Source organism: Malurus melanocephalus, unplaced genomic scaffold, assembly GCF_030028575.1.
Source record: "Malurus melanocephalus ecotype Western Australia unplaced genomic scaffold, MMel_1.1 scaffold_376, whole genome shotgun sequence".
In the NCBI taxonomy this organism is placed as follows: domain Eukaryota; kingdom Metazoa; phylum Chordata; class Aves; order Passeriformes; family Maluridae; genus Malurus; species Malurus melanocephalus.
In genome coordinates this window covers 321,418-339,399 of record NW_026623608.1, presented here as the reverse complement: position 1 = coordinate 339,399, position 17,982 = coordinate 321,418, and the positions used below count along the sequence as shown (strand labels likewise).

Sequence of the window (17,982 nt, the reverse complement as noted above, 5' to 3'; positions counted from 1 at the left end):
TAGATATAAAATCCATAGAACAGAGGCTCTAAAGAAGAGCCTGGATGATGCCCAGAGCCAACTGGCACAACTAGAACTGAAGAAAACAAAGCTTTGAAGGGYCAGGATTCAGCTTATTCTAAAAATACCAATAATAAGATGATAAATAGAGAAGGAGAGAAAAATTAGTTCTGTTATTTTGTGCTATAAAGCSAAATGCTGAAGTAAACATGGATCTCTATTAAATCCTTATCTTCATATTTTCCAGATCCAGCCCATAAGGAAGTTAAAGAGTGGAGGAAGTGGGTTYAACTAATTAAAAAAGAGGGAAAACAAGAGTGCAGCTGTTCCTGCTTAAGCACAGCTTCAGAAAACTTTGTGCAGTTTTGTAACCTTGATCTCCAGGCATTTCATCCTGGTTTCCTTCAGAAAAGGATGAAGACCTTGAACAATGCTGTAGAACACAGCTGATCCTTCATCCAACGCATCTTCTGTGGGTTTTGTTTTGTTTAAATTAGGAAAATGCTTTTGAAAATAATATTTTTGGGGAAAAAGCCCTAGTGTATAATAAAACATAGAATCGAAAGCAAAAGTGTTCCAGTAAAACGTTATTTTAATATTTTGGAGTTCTAAGCTAAAACTGGAAAACAGATCATGTTGCATTTAGATCATTTCAAACAATAAAAAAGAATGACTGTGCCTGGTTTATTTAGAATCTAAAGAGTGTTCTCAATGCAAAGGGGGAAGAAAAAAGTTCTGTGCTGGAATCCTAAAAGAGCAAGTATCAAAAACCTAGTGAAATGTGCAGCCCAGTGAAAGGTTCAGCATCTCATGATAAAAGCACAGCAGTGGTTCAAAAGCAAACAAATCCTGCTAGAATGAAAAATCAATGAGCTTTGAGAAATTGTGACAATGAAAAGGTCCCTCTCCCTGTGAGATCAAATGGAGAAGCCCCATTAGCAGAGCAGCCATCTGCCTTTTCCTGCTCCCCACATCCTGTACCACCATCCGGGCTACTTTCTCCTTCATCAACACAAGGACATGCACAGTGGAGCAAAAACCCCAAAATTCAGGGGAAAAAAGATAAATCAGTTATCTGGGGTGATGMAGAAAGGTGCCAGAAATCAGCCTTTAAAAGCAAGGCCAAGTCAAGGCAGGCCAGTATTTGGAAAGCAGAGAAAAGGCTCCTGGGTGCACAAAATGCCTCCAGTGCCAGAGGAAGGGATGAATCCATGAGTCTGAGGCACATCCCACGGAGAAAACTGATTATTCACACACACACACACAGATGAAATGTTTCTATAAATTCTTTTGCAAGGGTATCCCACACAGGTTTCTGGCAGCCAATGTTGAACAAATGTGATTTCCCCGAATGCAGCTGAACAAAGCTGGAGGTGAAGGACAAATTTGTGTTAYTGATCAGTGCCTCTGTCTYATCCCCTTTGATAACCTTCCAGTGYCTTTCCAGCCAGGCWAAATATTTCTAAAATAACAGCAGAAACACAAACTGAGAGGGAAGAAATTTTACAAGAGACACCACGTAACAAAGCGCAGTAGATAACACAAGTTTAAAAGACAGCAGGAGTAAAAATTCCACTCTCTTGAAGAGAAAATTGGCTCTGACTCATTCCCTGAAGGTGACATTCGCAACAGAACCCAAAGCAACAAGTGGTTTGTATTTGGGGTCGGTTTTATCAGCTGATAGCTGAAATCTGCCTGGGAGAAAGGCGACGATCTGCTTCTGATCACGGCAGCTCCCTCGCTGCTTCGCATGACTCTCCGAGCAACAAAATYGTTGGGAAATAAATTAATAAAAGTTCAAGAACTACTCATTAACAGTCAGACATCTGCACTTCCYAAACCACCCAAAACAAAGGCTGGGKTTTAATCCCAGTGGATCATGTGGACAGCAGACTGTGGGGGAATGCGAGGAGTGTTTTGGCTACAGCGCTAATTCTTTGCAGCGAATAAATACGTTCGCCTAAAAAGTAATGCAAAACACACATATTCCTTCCCAAATTCCCCCAGTGCCTTGTCTTCCTCTCCCCATCCTTTCTGAGGGGTTCTGTTCAGTGGACAAACATTGCTCCARTTCTGTGGAATTCCAGCTAATGAAGAGGATGTGCCAGTTCTTTACCCCCGGAGTCCGGATCTGTTTCTCTTCAGCGAACTCCGTTCTTCAATAAAAGTTCTGCTCCAAGTACAGCCTGAGCAGCCCAGCTTTATACAATCTCACATTTATGACATGAGAAAACCATTTTCTCCATTACTATAAACKCTAATGATTCATTTTAAACCAGTAAAACAGGGGGTTTAGCTGCCTTGATGAACTTCCATATCCACTGTGGATTYATCTTTTTAAAAAGGCATAAATAGWGCAACACATCAGAAAAACCCCAACCAAATCATTCCCCAGCTTGGTGCTTTATGAGTTACAATAAAAACATCCTTTATTTATTTATTTTCCCACCCATGAGTATCAGAGAATGTTCAAATTTGGCATTGGATCTATCTGCATCTGAGTGTTGTGCACTGATAAAAGAAATGGGAATAATTTAAGAGATAACAGCACCTGCTTGTGCCCCAGGGAAATGAGCCGCAAGCTCTTGGTAGGGTGGTTCAAACAAAAAAACATTTACCCAAAAAACCCCACCCCAAACTACTCTGCAAGCTGCATATTTCTTACTTTCAAAAAGAATGCACGGGACTATCGTGGCTTACTATGATTTCTCAGATGATTTCCAAATGTTTCATTACTCCAGAGTATGGGATACGATTTCTGATCCAGATGCTTAAAAGAACAAATCTAACAAAGAAACTTAATCTGAGCTAGACTTGGCAAATTTTCCAGAAAAAAAAAATAAAAAAAGTAGAACGATGTTTTGGAAGCTGCTCAAACAAAAGCCAAAATGGAAATATGCCTCTTTCAACCATACCCTGGGCTGCTGTTAAAAATAAGAGGAACACTTAGAGTTTCCACAAGTGTGAACTGCTGCTGAGGTTTATAAAACAGAAAACTTCGGTGTCAAAACTGCCCAAGAACAGTTTTTTACTCTTATCTTAAGTGAAAGCCACCATTTTCTACGTTGTATTATCAAATATATGAATACGAGAGGTCTTATAAATACATGGAATATTCTTGATCAATTAGAAGAAAAACATTCATTATTTTTCAATTATTATTTTTTTWAAATAACCCCACAGAAGCATGCAGAGGGCAGAAGACTGACAGAGTCCCCTAYTCAGGAATAATGCACATTATATAAACTTTAACCTGACCATTTCAGAGCACAAGCTAAACTTACAGAAGAGGGTTTTTTTCTCTTCCATCCTGAGAAACTGTAGGACAGAGAGCTCAAATCTGTTTGGAGTCACGTAGGATTTATGTGAATTCAAATGTGCTGAGGTATTGCTTTATCTGATAGCCTTGTTCCTCCTCTGAAGAAAGACAAGGCTAAATCTTTGTACAGCCACACATCTCTCTATAAACACCAGGGAAATTTCAAAACTTAGCCAATTCYTTTTTATTATTATTATTTCAAGCTATTCAGAGAGGAGAAAAAACCAAATCTACGTTTGGCTTCGCTTACTTCTGGGAAAGAATTTGGCCAAATGTTTGTCTTCCATCAAGAGGAAGAAACGATGAACTTCAACAATAAAAATAACCAATACCATACACAAATTACATRTGGAAGAATGGTGGTAATTGTCTGTCTTTTTACCCCCCTACCTAATATTATTGCTGTATGGTTGCAATTTAAGAACCAGAGAAGTTCCCAAACTAGAATTCCTGCAGTGAGCAAGCCAGACAGAGCTACTACAGGGAGTATCCCTGCATTCCACAGGCTGTGYGGAGTTTAATTATTGAAATCTAGAATGCCATATTCACGTTGTATAAATCAAGTTTATTCTCATTTCCTAGCAAGGAGGAAAAGCTCACTGAACCCAGAGGTATCAGAGGTAGAAAACATCTGCAACAAATCGAATTCTTTTATTCTACTACAGCCACTTGGCTCCCAAAGTGTGAAAAATGGCTATCACTTAGTAAAGCTAGTGTCCAACTACTTGAAAGCACACTYACTTTGAGAATAAAAGGCAAGTTAAATTACAAATGTTCTTACCTTGATTGGAGATTTACATTTTATGACAGCACAGAAATTTATAAGAAGGGAGAGTTCAGTATATAAAATTTATGATGAGTTTAGATGCTTTCACTTCACCCCGAGTTTAATTACGTAACAAGATACCAAAGTACAATTTTAAAAACTTAATGCAATCATTAATACAGACATTTAGACTCCTGTCAATGGATTGTGGAGCTTTTAATTTCCCTGTGCATGACTGCAGTGCTGGTTTGAATTCAGCCCCACAATGGCCAAGACATTTCCCAGAGTGATAACAAAGAGGGGTTTTGTTAGGGCTGCTGGAGGGGTCAGTGGCAGCTGCACCCTGGGCCTGCCATAATCACTGTCAAATACTGGCCTGCAACAATGGCTGCTCATTGGAATATAAAACAATTGGAATGTCGAATCTGGAATTTCAGCAGCTGCTACTGGACATTTTCCATAACTTTGAAGCATCAGCTATCAGCGAGTTTGCTTTCTGCGTCTTCGCATCACAGATCTCATTTTAGCGATTGCACTGCGAGTCAGACACTGATACAAGGCAGTATAAAAATAATCCCACAAAAATGGCAATATTCTTAACCCAAACCATTCCACAGATGCATTTGCAAGGCAGTTTCTCCAGGAGCTGCCCTTGTGGAGCAGAGGAAGAGCCTGAAGCACAGAGTGAGATGGGAGAAGGGAAAAGGCAGAGCTTTTCCAGCTCAGGCTTTTCTTCCAAGGCAGTTCCATCTGCAAAGATACCTGAGTTTATTTAAGACAAACTTAATTTTTGCATCAGGAAGCAAGTAAAATGATTCCATTTTGCCACTCACAGCTTCAGTGAGTGCTCACATTGCCTGATGAAAAATCGCTTGATTATCAACACCAGGCAGACAATAAATCACAGTGCTGTGATTGTTCCAGCACTTTATTATTATGTACACTGGRCAAGCCTAATACCAGCTTTATTCCTGTATTTTTAAAATTTTCCCTCTCTAAAAAATATTTCAAGAAATTATTACATATTTGAAAGCAAATTTCAATATAGTGGAATTCAAATAATTCTGCCAGGTTACATGTCAGGYTTKTTCTGACTGGCATGAGCAGGGAGGRAGGAGAMAAACAACATAAATGAARCAYTAATKAATCTATTAAAAACCCTCAAACAGCCTACATAAAGTGGCTCTGGATGTCCCAGATCAAGTTCAGCCTTGAACTTGAGAAATAATGAAGTTTGTGACCACCAAGCCCTTCTGCATGTGCTGTGTGTGGGTTTGCTCAGAGGATCACAAGTGCAGCAGCCCCCTGGACAGGGCTGTGTGCCACGTGTGCCATATTCCAGAAAAGTGCATTTCAGCAGGGCCTAAAGTGAGCCAGGCACATGATTATGAACCCAGCAGCACATCTCAATAGAAATAATCTGTCAGCATCAGTGGTAAAAACCACCCTCGGCAGGATCATCCTGCTAAAAGTTTTGTATCAGATGCTGTGGATAAAGATACAACACTGAGGAGAAGCTGCACAACTCATACCTAATGCAGACAAAGGGAAGATGAATTTCCAGGTGGGAAAGAGAAGATGTTTGCCCATTTCCTGGCTTCCTCACAAGCACTCTCCCTCCTGTCTGAGCTGCACCTCTGCTGCTCAGCTTTTTCAGCCATGTCTGATACCCAGCACAGGAGATAAATGGGCTGTCGGCACCTATGGAAAACTTGGGAGATCCCATTGACCCTCCCAGTGACACCTTACAAGCATGAAGAGATCTGATTGATGGGAATTAAATGATGGAAAAACAAAATTGAAAATTTAAAAATCAAATTGGGTAATAAATTGTACTATGAGGACATCAGGAGGAAATAATAGATTTGATGATTGTGGAGTCAGTTCATTCCTGGGCTTTACAGATTCCTCCCCCTTCTTACACTGGGTTTGGGGGCAATTCACTGATTGATCAGTCAGGAGCTACTCCAGGTTATCCCTTCTTATCACTGACCATGGAAATAAGATTTGTACAGGTAAACCTTTAGGGATCTGGTATGATAATTCAARAGAAGGAAAATTCACATCTCAAAAAGTAAGAGATCAAAACCACCGGCAACTGCAAGACAGAATTCTGATGTTGACAGGTATTCCTCACTCAAAAGAATTTAGATTTACTTAAATGTAGCTCTGAAGGAATTAAAAATAGAATATTCAGTCCCTGAGACCAAGTGCTTTCAGCCTGGGTGTGTGATAAATACATGGAAGATTTTGCAAACATACATAGAGACATTTACTGAAACACTGTTCAGCTTCTGGCCAGAGTTATAAATCCATTTTTCCTTCTTTAATAAGGCTCCAGCAAACAATACTCCCAGAGAGYTGAACACAGCAGTGATCCCAGCAAGGATCTCCTCGTGGTTTGGCTGAGTAAAAAGAACCATGTTCATTGTTGAGCACAAAGAAAGCAATTCCGACAGGTAATTCCTGGGAGAYGAATGATTCTGGCACCAGCAGAAAGAAGAAACATGAAAAACCTTTTCCAAGGTCATCTCTGGATGACACCATCTGAAGGGGAAAGGCAGATTCATGGAAAATATTTCATCCATTGACACAAACTCAGGTGAGTCCCAATATTCCCTGGCCATCAGAACATTATTTCTTGGAAATTCTCAACAAGAAAGTGCCCAAGTGTTGATGTSTGATGCTCATATGAAATACAATCACACACTGAAAATAATAGATTMGATTAAAATTAACTAATTCAAATTGGTAACTAAACAGAGCASTTAAACTCCAAGCAGCAGGGAAAGACAAAATGCAGAGCAGTAAAGGAACAGGAAAATACAAACTGAGAAGGAAAAGGAAAATTGTCCAAAAGAAAWGTGACAATTTCAGTGTCAAACCATTGTGGAGACAAGTCCTTTGCAGCCTGATTTGACAATTGGCCTGTGAATGCTGTTTTAGAGAAGAGTTTTTATGCACTGGTGTGATATTACAAATAAACTTCAGTGTGCAAGATTATCACTGAAAATTCAGAAAGAAAACGATGATCATCAGGGTGCAGAACCTCTACATTAAGAGCACAACTGTGCCTGTTCATAGCAATATATTCATTTCAAATAATGCAAGTAAATACTCATTTCTGCAATGCCACACCAACTATTTTCCATTTTTCTCTCTCAAGTGATTTATCAAGTCCATATTTATGTGCCCAACAACAAACAGCAYAGTAAAGAGAATTTGGTTTCCACAGAAGAAAATAATTTTGATTTTTTGGAAGTGTAATATAGGTCTGTGYTTCATAAATACTCAATAATGATCTACGATCTACATGTGAAATGTTTAAATGATATTTTACAGCTCACATGCTCCATTTATTTTCATTTAGATTGCATGAAGCCACCACCATATTTAACCGGTGGTACCAGCTGACATAAGCAACTATTTAACATCAACCAAATGCAGTCAGACACGACAATTATTTCATGTAAGTAATGTCAGATGAACGTTATTATCCTCCCAACCCTCCAAAATATCTATTTCAGGGCTCACATATAATAAATAATTGCCAGAAACAGCCGCTCTATCGTTCAGTTTAGATTGTCAACAAAAGCAACGTTAGGAAAATCCAAGCTGATGTCACGGTTTTCAAGGCATCTTTTCGACAACAAAGATCTGACCACTCACAATTTCTAAACCAGATTACAAAGCTAAATCCACGCAAACCCYTAATGGATCAGGATTTTATTTCGAGCGCTGCAAAAACTTYGGCCGTGGCCAAGTCTTATCAGCTRCGGTGGCAGACAGATTACAGGAGATGTGCCACGGATCAGGAGCAGGCACTACCAGCTTAAACCAATTACACACTTAGCACCAAGTTGTCAAACTGCAGGCCAATGCCAAATCCTGACATGTCATTTCTGAAATGCTTACAAATTTTAGGGAGAATAGCAGTGAATGGAGAGGTTGGAGGAAGTGTAAGATAGAGCTGGTGGAAAGAGCGGGGTTTGGGAATTCATGGGATTTTAGCGGTGTGTAAATGAGGGATCCGTGCTAACTTGAGCTTTACCACTGCACAATCAACTGGATTTTTACCAAAAGTCCACAGTTCAAACTCCCMTGCATCTATTCACGGGCAGACAGATCTATTAAATTATTTGCCAGCTGGGAGTMATTTCTTTTACAATAAGCAGCGGACTGAGAGGTAACTACAAAGCAATCCAGAGCTGTCCTAATTACTCCTTACAGGCAGGAAAATGTGTGATAAAATGCATGTTTTGTGATTCCCTTCCCCTGCTTTACTTGTTCCAGCACCGTTAACCTGTAGCTTCTGATGGCCTTCTCCAGTGCTCTTAAACCTCAGGAAAAACCCYGAGACAGACAATCACTGTACAATTTAAGGCACATAATTAGCAATTATTTCATGCACACTTCACAATAATAATCTGTTACGTACTAAGGGGAAAGAAACATTAATGAGCTACTTCTGGTGCCGCTCTGTGTACTGTGTTTGCATAATAATGAGGCCCAATCTGCTGGAAAACACAGAAAGGACAAATTAATAAGGTCGTCATTTTTGTCTAATGATGCTTAATACAGTTTGAGCAATCTGCTCGAGACAAAAGACGGGCACTCAGACATAGCCGATTATGCATTCGCGTGGCAGCTGAAATCTTTATTAAACAGAATGATGAATCTGATTAACATGTGATAACAAATATACAGTCTGGGAGCAGGGCCCTGGCACCTCCCGCCAGCTCCGCTCCGGCCCCTCCGAGGCTTTACTCAGATTGAGGTCAGACTGGAATTCCCGATAGGCGCATTAAGATAAAAGTTTGCCAAATGTGGTAACGTGATGAACAAAACAATATCCTGTTATATAAAAGCTACTACTGTCTCAACAGCTGACTGTCTAATCAGTGATAGCGACAACTCCTTAATAAGTTTAAAATTTTAATTGTGGGTTTCGCTCGCCTTTTAGCATATGAAGGACGATTAGCTAAGCTACATCTTAAAGCACCCCTACATTTATGCCAACAAAATATTCTAATTCCAAAGTACTGCCTTCTATTCCATTTCACAAACATTATCTTCCCAAGCAGGAATCTACAATTATTTTTGGTGTTTTAAGCAATATAAAAAATAAAATTAATTTATTTGCCACTGATTGCATGTTAATGGAGGTTTCTAGGTCAATGGGAAACATGTGATGTGATTGAATTCGTAGAAATGTAGCAGTAAATTTAAAAATCTGATTTTCAACAGAAATAACTGATTAAAAAGGAGGTTAAAAAAATGTACACRATGTAATTTGTTAATCCCACCTTAAATTTGAGTCATGAAAATACAGCGTTGCCTCTTTAAACGGTGACCAAATCTCGGAGTAAATAACAGCCCTTAAATCCAGGGATTCTATGTTAAGCTTGCTTTGCTGAAGCAATGTGATTTCTATTAAATGAACAATTCCTTGCSTTCCAGAACCAACTGTACTTGATTTATAGGCAGCACATGACACAAAGTAATTTAAGATGACACGTGATCCCTCATGACAATGTACATGATTTACCACAGGGTGGGCAGCAGTAGGAACTCTAATGTTGATTTTATCTCCACAAATATATTGCTCAGCAACAGCAGGAGCTTGTGTTCAAGAGCACAGAACTGGGAGTTAAGAGTGACTGAATCACAGCTTCTTCACTTGAATGCATCTGTGTTTGCTCTGCTAAATGATAGCACATCATAAATCATCATTTTCAATTCCTTGGACTCCTTCTGTGTGCCTTCATTTGCATGAATATATCCCCAATTACAACACAACATGAGACTGGATTTAAAACAAGGAGATGACAAAATTCAAGCTGTGTTTATCTCTAAAATCATTCATYCCCAGTCCATCCTATCTCCCTCAATAAATTACATCATTTTCACACACAACATAGAAAGAAAATAACAAAAAAAAATAGTGATTTCCTTCCTCACCTCCCCAAATCCCASATTCAAGTCACCTGGCACATTAATCTACCCCTAAGACATGGGTAGATCCAAGCAGAGATTCTCCTGATTTCCTGGAGGTGTTAGAGCCCATTATTTTCCATCTACAGAACAAGTTCAGAAGACAAAACAAAAAATCATCTCTTTATACCCCAGGGGATCTCTTTTATTTCCTATTCTGCCAGTATGAATTCTCTCAGTGTAACATTTCATTGTGTTTGATACAAAATGAATGCTCCAAATGCCATGAAATCTTGGTGGTGGTGCTTGAAATCCCAATGTTCATGGCAAATAATKCTTCACAAACCTTGTCCCATCACCACACTGTCACATTCTGCATTTCAAACAGCTTGGACAGTTGATAATGACACACAGAGGCCAAAACATAAGGATTATATTCAGTTTTTGGCAAAGATTTCGTCTCCAAAATCTCTCACTAAATCCAACTGTTTTTATATCCACAGAATAAAGGAAGGAAAATGCAGGGAAGGCTGAGGTGTCCTGGGCTTACCTGCACAGCTCACTCAGGATGGAACCCCCCTCTCTGCTCTAAGAGTACAGAAAAAATACTGAGTTTTCTCATGGAGATTTCAAAGRGTTCTATTGAGAATTCAGTTTGCTCACACTGAAATACAATACCTATAAAGAAATTTCTTCCTGTTGACTCCATTAAACCATGTCCATGTTCATCCTTCAGGGGCTGATTAACTTCTTTTCTCAGTGCCAAAACCAACATAAAACTACATGTCTGAAAATTCAAGTCTACAGCACTTGTGTAAATATGTTTTGTTCTGGTTTTCCTTTCATGTCAGACACGGATGGTTGCTATTTTCCTACCCCTTGTCAAAAGATGTAATGCTACAGACACTGCAACAAATTAGGTAGAGGCAGTTTCAAATATATTCACTGACCTGAACTCAGCTCTCAGCCATAATTYCAAATCTCTGTGGTAGAAATTAAATAAATCATATAAAATTGATCTRGGTTAATATTCATTCTACCTTTTACAAAAATGGTTATTTTAAGATTTCCTGTACAAATCATTCAGTGAAACTTTATTATGTTACAAAATGAACTGATCTGACTTACCCATGACTGGACTTTGTTACTGAAATGAGTAACCTCAGCTCCTATCAAAGGGCACGGAGAAATGGACTGAAGGACACAGCTCCTGCACTGCAAGTAACTTGTCAGAGAAGATTCCTTCTCATTCCAAAGAGCATTTAAAGATAAACTGCCATGCAACTCTTCCAAAAAGAAAGAAAAAATGTTTTTTAGAGAGAAATTTTTTTAATAGATAAAAGTCACGAGTTGAATTGCACATTTTAAAATGTCATGTTCTTATTTGGCCAGAAAGATGGTAAAGAATGCTCATTAATCCCTCCTAAAAATGAGTCCCTGTGGCACAAATCCCATCTGATTCATTGTGCCATCCTAACACCACTGGATTGGGCAACAGAATTGCCCAAAAATAAAATAAAATAAAATAAAATAAAATAAAATAAAATAAAATAAAATAAAATAAAATAAAATAAAATAAAATAAAATAAAATAAAATCTATTTTTGGTCTCTGTCACCTGAGGAACCCAAGGGTTCCACATTCCATGGGCTGACAGATGGAATCATTTCCTATCAAACCCAGCACTTCTGTTTTAACCACAGGGTTAATGCCTCCAGTTCATGGATTTTAATTTGTAAGGAATGGACAGGATTCTGTGTTTCAGTCTCCATCAGGATATTATGAAAGGACCCAAGGAATCTGSGAGTGGAGGGGACACTGGAGCTCATCTTCAGTGTTTGTTAAATRTGCAGAGCTTTGASAAAGGAAAARCCTCYCCRTGAGYTTCCCAAAAGATCCAAGGGAGGRGTGTCAATGCTGGGAATGGGATTTMAYTYRAAGCAAAAGGACTTTGCAGAYRTTRGCTGGTGTTTATCAGTGAGAATTTACCTTTCACTGGCATCTGATAAACCTTTAAAGTTTCCTTGAGGTGACCAAGACTCTCAGCGTCTGAGATGACCAACATCACGTTATCATCTTCTGAAACAGCATCTGCTTTACACACACACTTATTAATGGATCCTTTACTCCTCATATTGGCATTTCTGAAGAGTTTCCAGATTATTTTCAGCTCGCTCTTACTGCAGCRAGCTTTTCTCAAAATTCCTATAATTTAAAAAGTGGGGTGTAAGACTTACACACACACATGGGTTTGAATACAGCACTGTTCAACCACGCTGCAAACTTTCCACATTTACAAGATGGTAATTTAGGCCCTGATCCAATACCCACTGCAGCCACTGAAAAGACTTCTATTGCTGTAAATGGCCCTTGGAAGAAGGCCTTATTTAAAATTTTTAATGTGTTCAAAATTTACTTTTCAACAGATAATTTTCCCCCTGTTATTACTCCCAAATCGACYAGTCAGCTTGAATCCACTTTGAATAAAGCCATTTATTTTGCATTTTCAGATTTTTTAAACTTTCCTCAATCAATTGGCATCTGAGATTCAGTTTAAACAACATAAAACTTCTCACTGACAACAGAAGTGTAGACATTCCTGGAGCTCAGAATGCTTTTACTGAACACAGGGGTTCCATTTCACAGGTTCTACACCAAAGATACGATGATCCTGATAAATTAAGGGAGTCCATGAAAGGTTTCTGAGAAAATTACCCAAATCTTAAAGGAGACACATGGTTTCTTTGGGAAAACAGGGAGGCAAGAAGTGGCCTCCACGACCTGGGCCTGCCTTTTCCCAGTGTGGATTTTTCTGGCATGATTTTAATGTGCCCAGAATATGGAATTTCTGCCACTGTTTCTCAGGCACAGGTCTGCCTTGCTGAAGAGCTTTGTATTTTCTTGGTTTCATCAGATCCAGCAGTGTTTGACATGAAGCTTCTCTAATTGTTTCTGCGTGTAACTGATGAGAATGTGCAGGAATTGGGTCATTACCACACACAGCCCAGCAGCCTGAAGATGGAGATTTTATTAAAAAATAGCAGAGTTGCTTTACTATTATCAGCCTTTAGMCCTTCCCAATTCAAGTGTCTCACAAAAAACACAGAGAATTTSCAAAAGCAGCTCATCCCCACTTTGTAAAACGGGCCAACCACAGGCTAAAAACCAAATTAAAAGTGGGTTACACATTGAAGAACAGCAGTGAAATCATCTGGCTTTTCAGCCAGACTTTTGRTAGTTCCATGCAAAAAACATGCAGTGGATTCACTGAGTTTCTGTGCCAAGATATTACCGAACTTCTCACAGCAACTGGTAGCAAATTAACACCTAATCCTGGGAAGGAACACAGCCCAATGAATGGGCCACTATGCTCCAAATAATTCCTTCCAGTCCCCCATAATGGCAGGAGGAGCTGTCKTCAGTTAAATCTCAAATATCAGATGCCAATTGTGGCTAAATGTGTCAGGGTGGCAGCACCACTGGATCAAGAAAACTGCCAGGAAAAAAAAAAAAGAAAAATTAAAAAAAAAATTATTATTATTATTATTATATTAAATACAATTGTTATTGTGACAACTCCCTGAAAAAGGCTTCCTGCAGGTCTCTGGTGCAGTTCTGAGAACTCATTTATCTAGAAACCAAATCCAGTGCAGAAATGCACCCATTATTCTAAAATAGCCCTCCAGCATCCCAAACTGGGAAAGTAAAAGGATGGATGAGAAATCCCACCATTCCCAATAAAACAATTGATCTTACCCTCTGCTCTGGGCAGGATTTCAGCTCCACAGACAACACAATAAATTCCTTTCTTGCAAGGCTGGTTGTGTGTTTCCTTCTAACAGAGCAATGCACAAATGCATGTAAATTTGCATATAGCAACGATGCAGATTGAAGTATTTATATAYAAATCAGATAAAATCTATCAAAATTGCTTCAGAGAAATACAGSACTTGAAATACTCAAAGGAATCTGAGTTAATGTTTATCAGTAATTAATAATTAAAATATGCTTCTAAAAATGCTTAATCTCACTTAAATAGGAACTCTGTCATATAAAATATGAGGTATTTTATAGTCTATAAAACTGCAGGCTAAGGATTTGTTGGGGATTTTGCAAAGGAGCCTGGGAGGGTTGGTGCCTTTGTGCTTCCCATGAGGAACAAAGGTATCTATTGAGAGTGTAAATCASAGATCTGCAGATCAGGGAGAAAYTATTTCATTCTATTCTTTCACTTAAAAAATGATATAACAAATCATTCTTAATTCCCTTGCACCTCAACACTCARCAGCAGCCACTCAGAACTGGAATCCATGGATGTGGTACCTTTCTCTCTCGGGAGGAGCCACTTTGCCTAAGGGCAGCTTTCCTTCTCCTGCATCTCCTCTGAACTTTCARTCCTTAAATAAATTCAAGATTTTGTTACTATTTTAGGCAGCAGAGATTACACCAAGCTACTARTAAGTAGGAGAATAATTTTCAATATTTTAGCCTTGATAGATGTGATACATCTAAATGAATAATTCTTGGAAATTCAGTATATCRACTTCACTTCCCTTTTCTCTACAGGCTGGGCAGCATTTCATCCTAGGAGTAAATTTATTACTTATAAAGAACTTTCTTACCTCTAACATGATAAAACCCACAATTATTAGATATAAAGATAAATTAAAAATGAATTTACACCAAAAGAAACAACCCAAACCCAGCAGTAACACAAAGGAGTTTTACCCACCTGCTGTCCTGAGCACTGCTCAGGATTTGAGTTTTTAGAGGACAGAAATTTTTCAAGAAAACRCAGTAGCAAATGCTGATGTTTCAAGAAAACACAGTAGCAAATGCTGAGCTTTCAACACATCTTTTAGAAGTAATGGTTAATTTGATATAAAATGTAGGTGGTGTAAATTAGTGTGAAGTGTTTGATACAAAGCAGGCCTTAAAGGATTTCTGCTCAAAGGAAGATGCAACATGAGATCAAGAAAGGAACAATCTGCTCCAGATAAGGAAAGGGAGATGGATTTTCTTCTTTTCTTTCCAATGTTATGGATTTAAAGACAGACAAATCTTCTGAAAGACAAAGAAGAGGCCGTGGGCCGCTGGATGAGCAGACAAGTCCCAAAGCTTAAGTGATTTCTSTTATCTGTTTAGATAAAAACACAAAAAATGGTTTGGTGCAGAAGATTTGCTTTAGGAAAACTAAGTCATTCAAGACTCTTGAGGATCAGCTAAAGGATTCTGGGGAATGGGGCTGCCCCAGCTGCCAGGGCAGCTCTTCACTGCTTCAACAGAAATTAAAGATATTTGCCTTCAGATGTATCAGATGCTTTCAATACTGCAGTTTCTGCCATATCAACTAAATCAAACCCAGTGAAATCCAGGAAACCTAAACCAAGGAAATCTGATCATCAATATTGCAAAAATTGAACTAAATGCCTTATGTCAAAAACTGCAAGTTAAAGAAATCGAACAGTGTTCTTGTGATTCTTGCAGAGCATCCAATTTCATAAAGGTGCATTTATGAAGAATTATGAATTTATGTTTAAAGAAAGGGCACAATTTAAATCCTATCGATATTAGCACGTTCACAGATCTGTAGAGATGGATTCAAAATGTTATTTAGATGAACTTCAATGGAAAATAACCAGTTAATAATTTCATTTCTACTGTCAAACAAAAAGATGAACCAATCTTTAGATTGTAAAAATCCTGCATCTTCATCTTAATGGAGGATGGCAATGAACAATTTTTTCTTGAAAAGTCAGTATTTTTTATTACAGAAAAAATCCTGGCTGTTTTGATTAAAATAAATGAAAGAAACTTTTAAAATACTGCCAAAAAATAGACTGGGAAAGATTCAAAGATCTTTGTGTACAATTGACATTTTTTATGTTGCATGCAAAATGTGYTTGTAGGACATACAAATGAGGTTTTGACATCAATACACACAGAATCCAACCTACAGAAATCAGATCCTCTCACAAAAGGAGAAAAGAAACCTCAGCTTTTACAGAAATCAAACAAAGATTCCTGGGGAAGCCTCTCACCTTCAACAAATACCAAAATGTGCACAGCTGCTGCTGGACATCATGATGTAAGAAATTGGAAAGATTCAAAGTACTGCAGAAGACACCTGTTTTGGTTTTTAGGGTCAATCTATGACTTGATCTACAAAAATASTGTTTTATTAAAAAAAACAAATCTAACAAATGCAGAAAACTACCATTTGGTTATAGGAGTGTTTTGCTTTCAGAGGAATAACACAATTATTTGAATGTATTTAATGGTGAATTAATTAAATCTGTAACAGATAAACCAATAATTCCATATCAGAGCCTATTTAGATTTCTGTTTAGAATTCCCAGACATGATGTCCTTTAGCCATGAAGTCAGGATGAAGAATCTTCATTATTTCTACAGAAAACAGCACATTGCAAACTCTGCCAGTGAAAAACCTAAAAACATCATGAGAAATGGAGCCTGAGGGCAGTTTTTGTTCCATGAGGACAGGGAAGCTGTGGCTGTTTGCCTCTGCTGATGCTTTTTTTCCCTTTATATCTGGACTATGAGCAATAAAACTGCAAYCTCTTTGTATTAAAGTGGGGAATAAATCCTTAAAGATCTCCCTAAAAAATAATTTCACAAATTTATATCATTTTAGTGGTGCTGGAAGGGCTGCCCACCATGGTGCCCACAGACACTGTCACCAGGTGYCACCAGTGCCCAGCAGAGAGGATGACACACCTTTATTTCGGGATCTGGAAAGGCTGATTTTCCTTTTAGAGGTGTCCATCCCCTGAGATCCTCCCTGCTCTGCTCCTGCTGCAGMTGCCACCTCACTGTCCCTGCTCCTCTCATTTTCCATGATTCCATGGGGATTTCTCCTGGCAGCCCCAGTTTGTTCAGTCACACTCAGCGTTTCTGAGGTGTTGATGGCAAAATGATCATCAGGGATTGTGGAATTCCCACATTCCACCCAAATCCCAGTGGTATCACAGGCTGGAACTGGGGGGTCAGTTTTTAGTTCTTCTGCTTCTGCATCATCATAGAGCTCTGGGGTGAAGTAAATGCTCTCATCCTCATCCTCAGCCTCTGCCACAGTTAATGGTGAAGCCTCAGCTCTCCCTGATGCTGAAGGGAACTCCCTGCARGGCTCAGCTGGGAGCTGGAGCTTCTCAGGATGTCCTTCAGCATTCTGAACTGAAAAATGAGCACTTTCCAAGCATGATTCAGGTCCACTCGGTTTATGTTCTGCAGTTAATGATGATTGGCATTGATTGAAATGATCAATAAGTTCACCAGGCCCATCCACATCCTCCAGTTTGCTGCTTGCTCTGGCCCTGCACCTCTTGGCTACAGGAGTTGAAGTCGGTGGTTCAACACAATTCTCTTCCACAGTATCAGCATTGGTCCAATCATTCATTTTTTCTGTCTCTACTTTAATTGCTGACACTTTGGGGGTGGAGCTCCTTTGTTTTCTTCTTTGTTTTTCATGGTGAGAATGGCTCTTTACATCAACTTTCTGATCACCTGTGAAAAATCACAAAACACAATGAGTTGTATCTGATTTACAGCACATTTAGCACATCCAAATTACCCCTGTTTTAGARGGTTTACAGTGATTTTACAATACTCATTAAAAACAATAACACAAACAAAAGCCCAGATGTTACAACTATCCTTGCACATGAATTGTCTTAATTAAATGAATAGATTAACAGGCATATGTAAAGTTAGCATGACTGGATTTGAAATTTTTAATTTTCTATTATTGTGCTCCTATCTTTTTTTGCTTGAAATGGAATCATAAGCTTTCCTAAAATTTAGGAATGGATTTTTTTTGAAGCTGGAGATAGAGAACACACGGAAGGTGTCTCACAGCAATGTCCAAATAACAGATGTGGTTCAAACCAGAGCACTAAACATGCAATAATGCTCATCTTGATGTGTTTCAGATATACTTGAAATTA

General features: G+C 38.6%; 1 protein-coding gene across 1 annotated transcript in view; it reads right to left on the bottom strand.

The window, feature by feature from the left end:
- Window positions 1–13,580: 13,580 nt before the first annotated feature.
- BRIP1 (BRCA1 interacting helicase 1) overlaps window positions 13,581–17,982 on the bottom strand; it is a 49,355-nt gene continuing 44,953 nt past the window's right edge. The window contains exon 20 of the mRNA XM_057378795.1: window positions 13,581–17,542. Within this exon, the coding sequence (XP_057234778.1) occupies window positions 16,716–17,542 (827 nt within the window). The 3' untranslated portion in view covers window positions 13,581–16,715. The remainder of the gene's footprint in view (window positions 17,543–17,982) is intronic.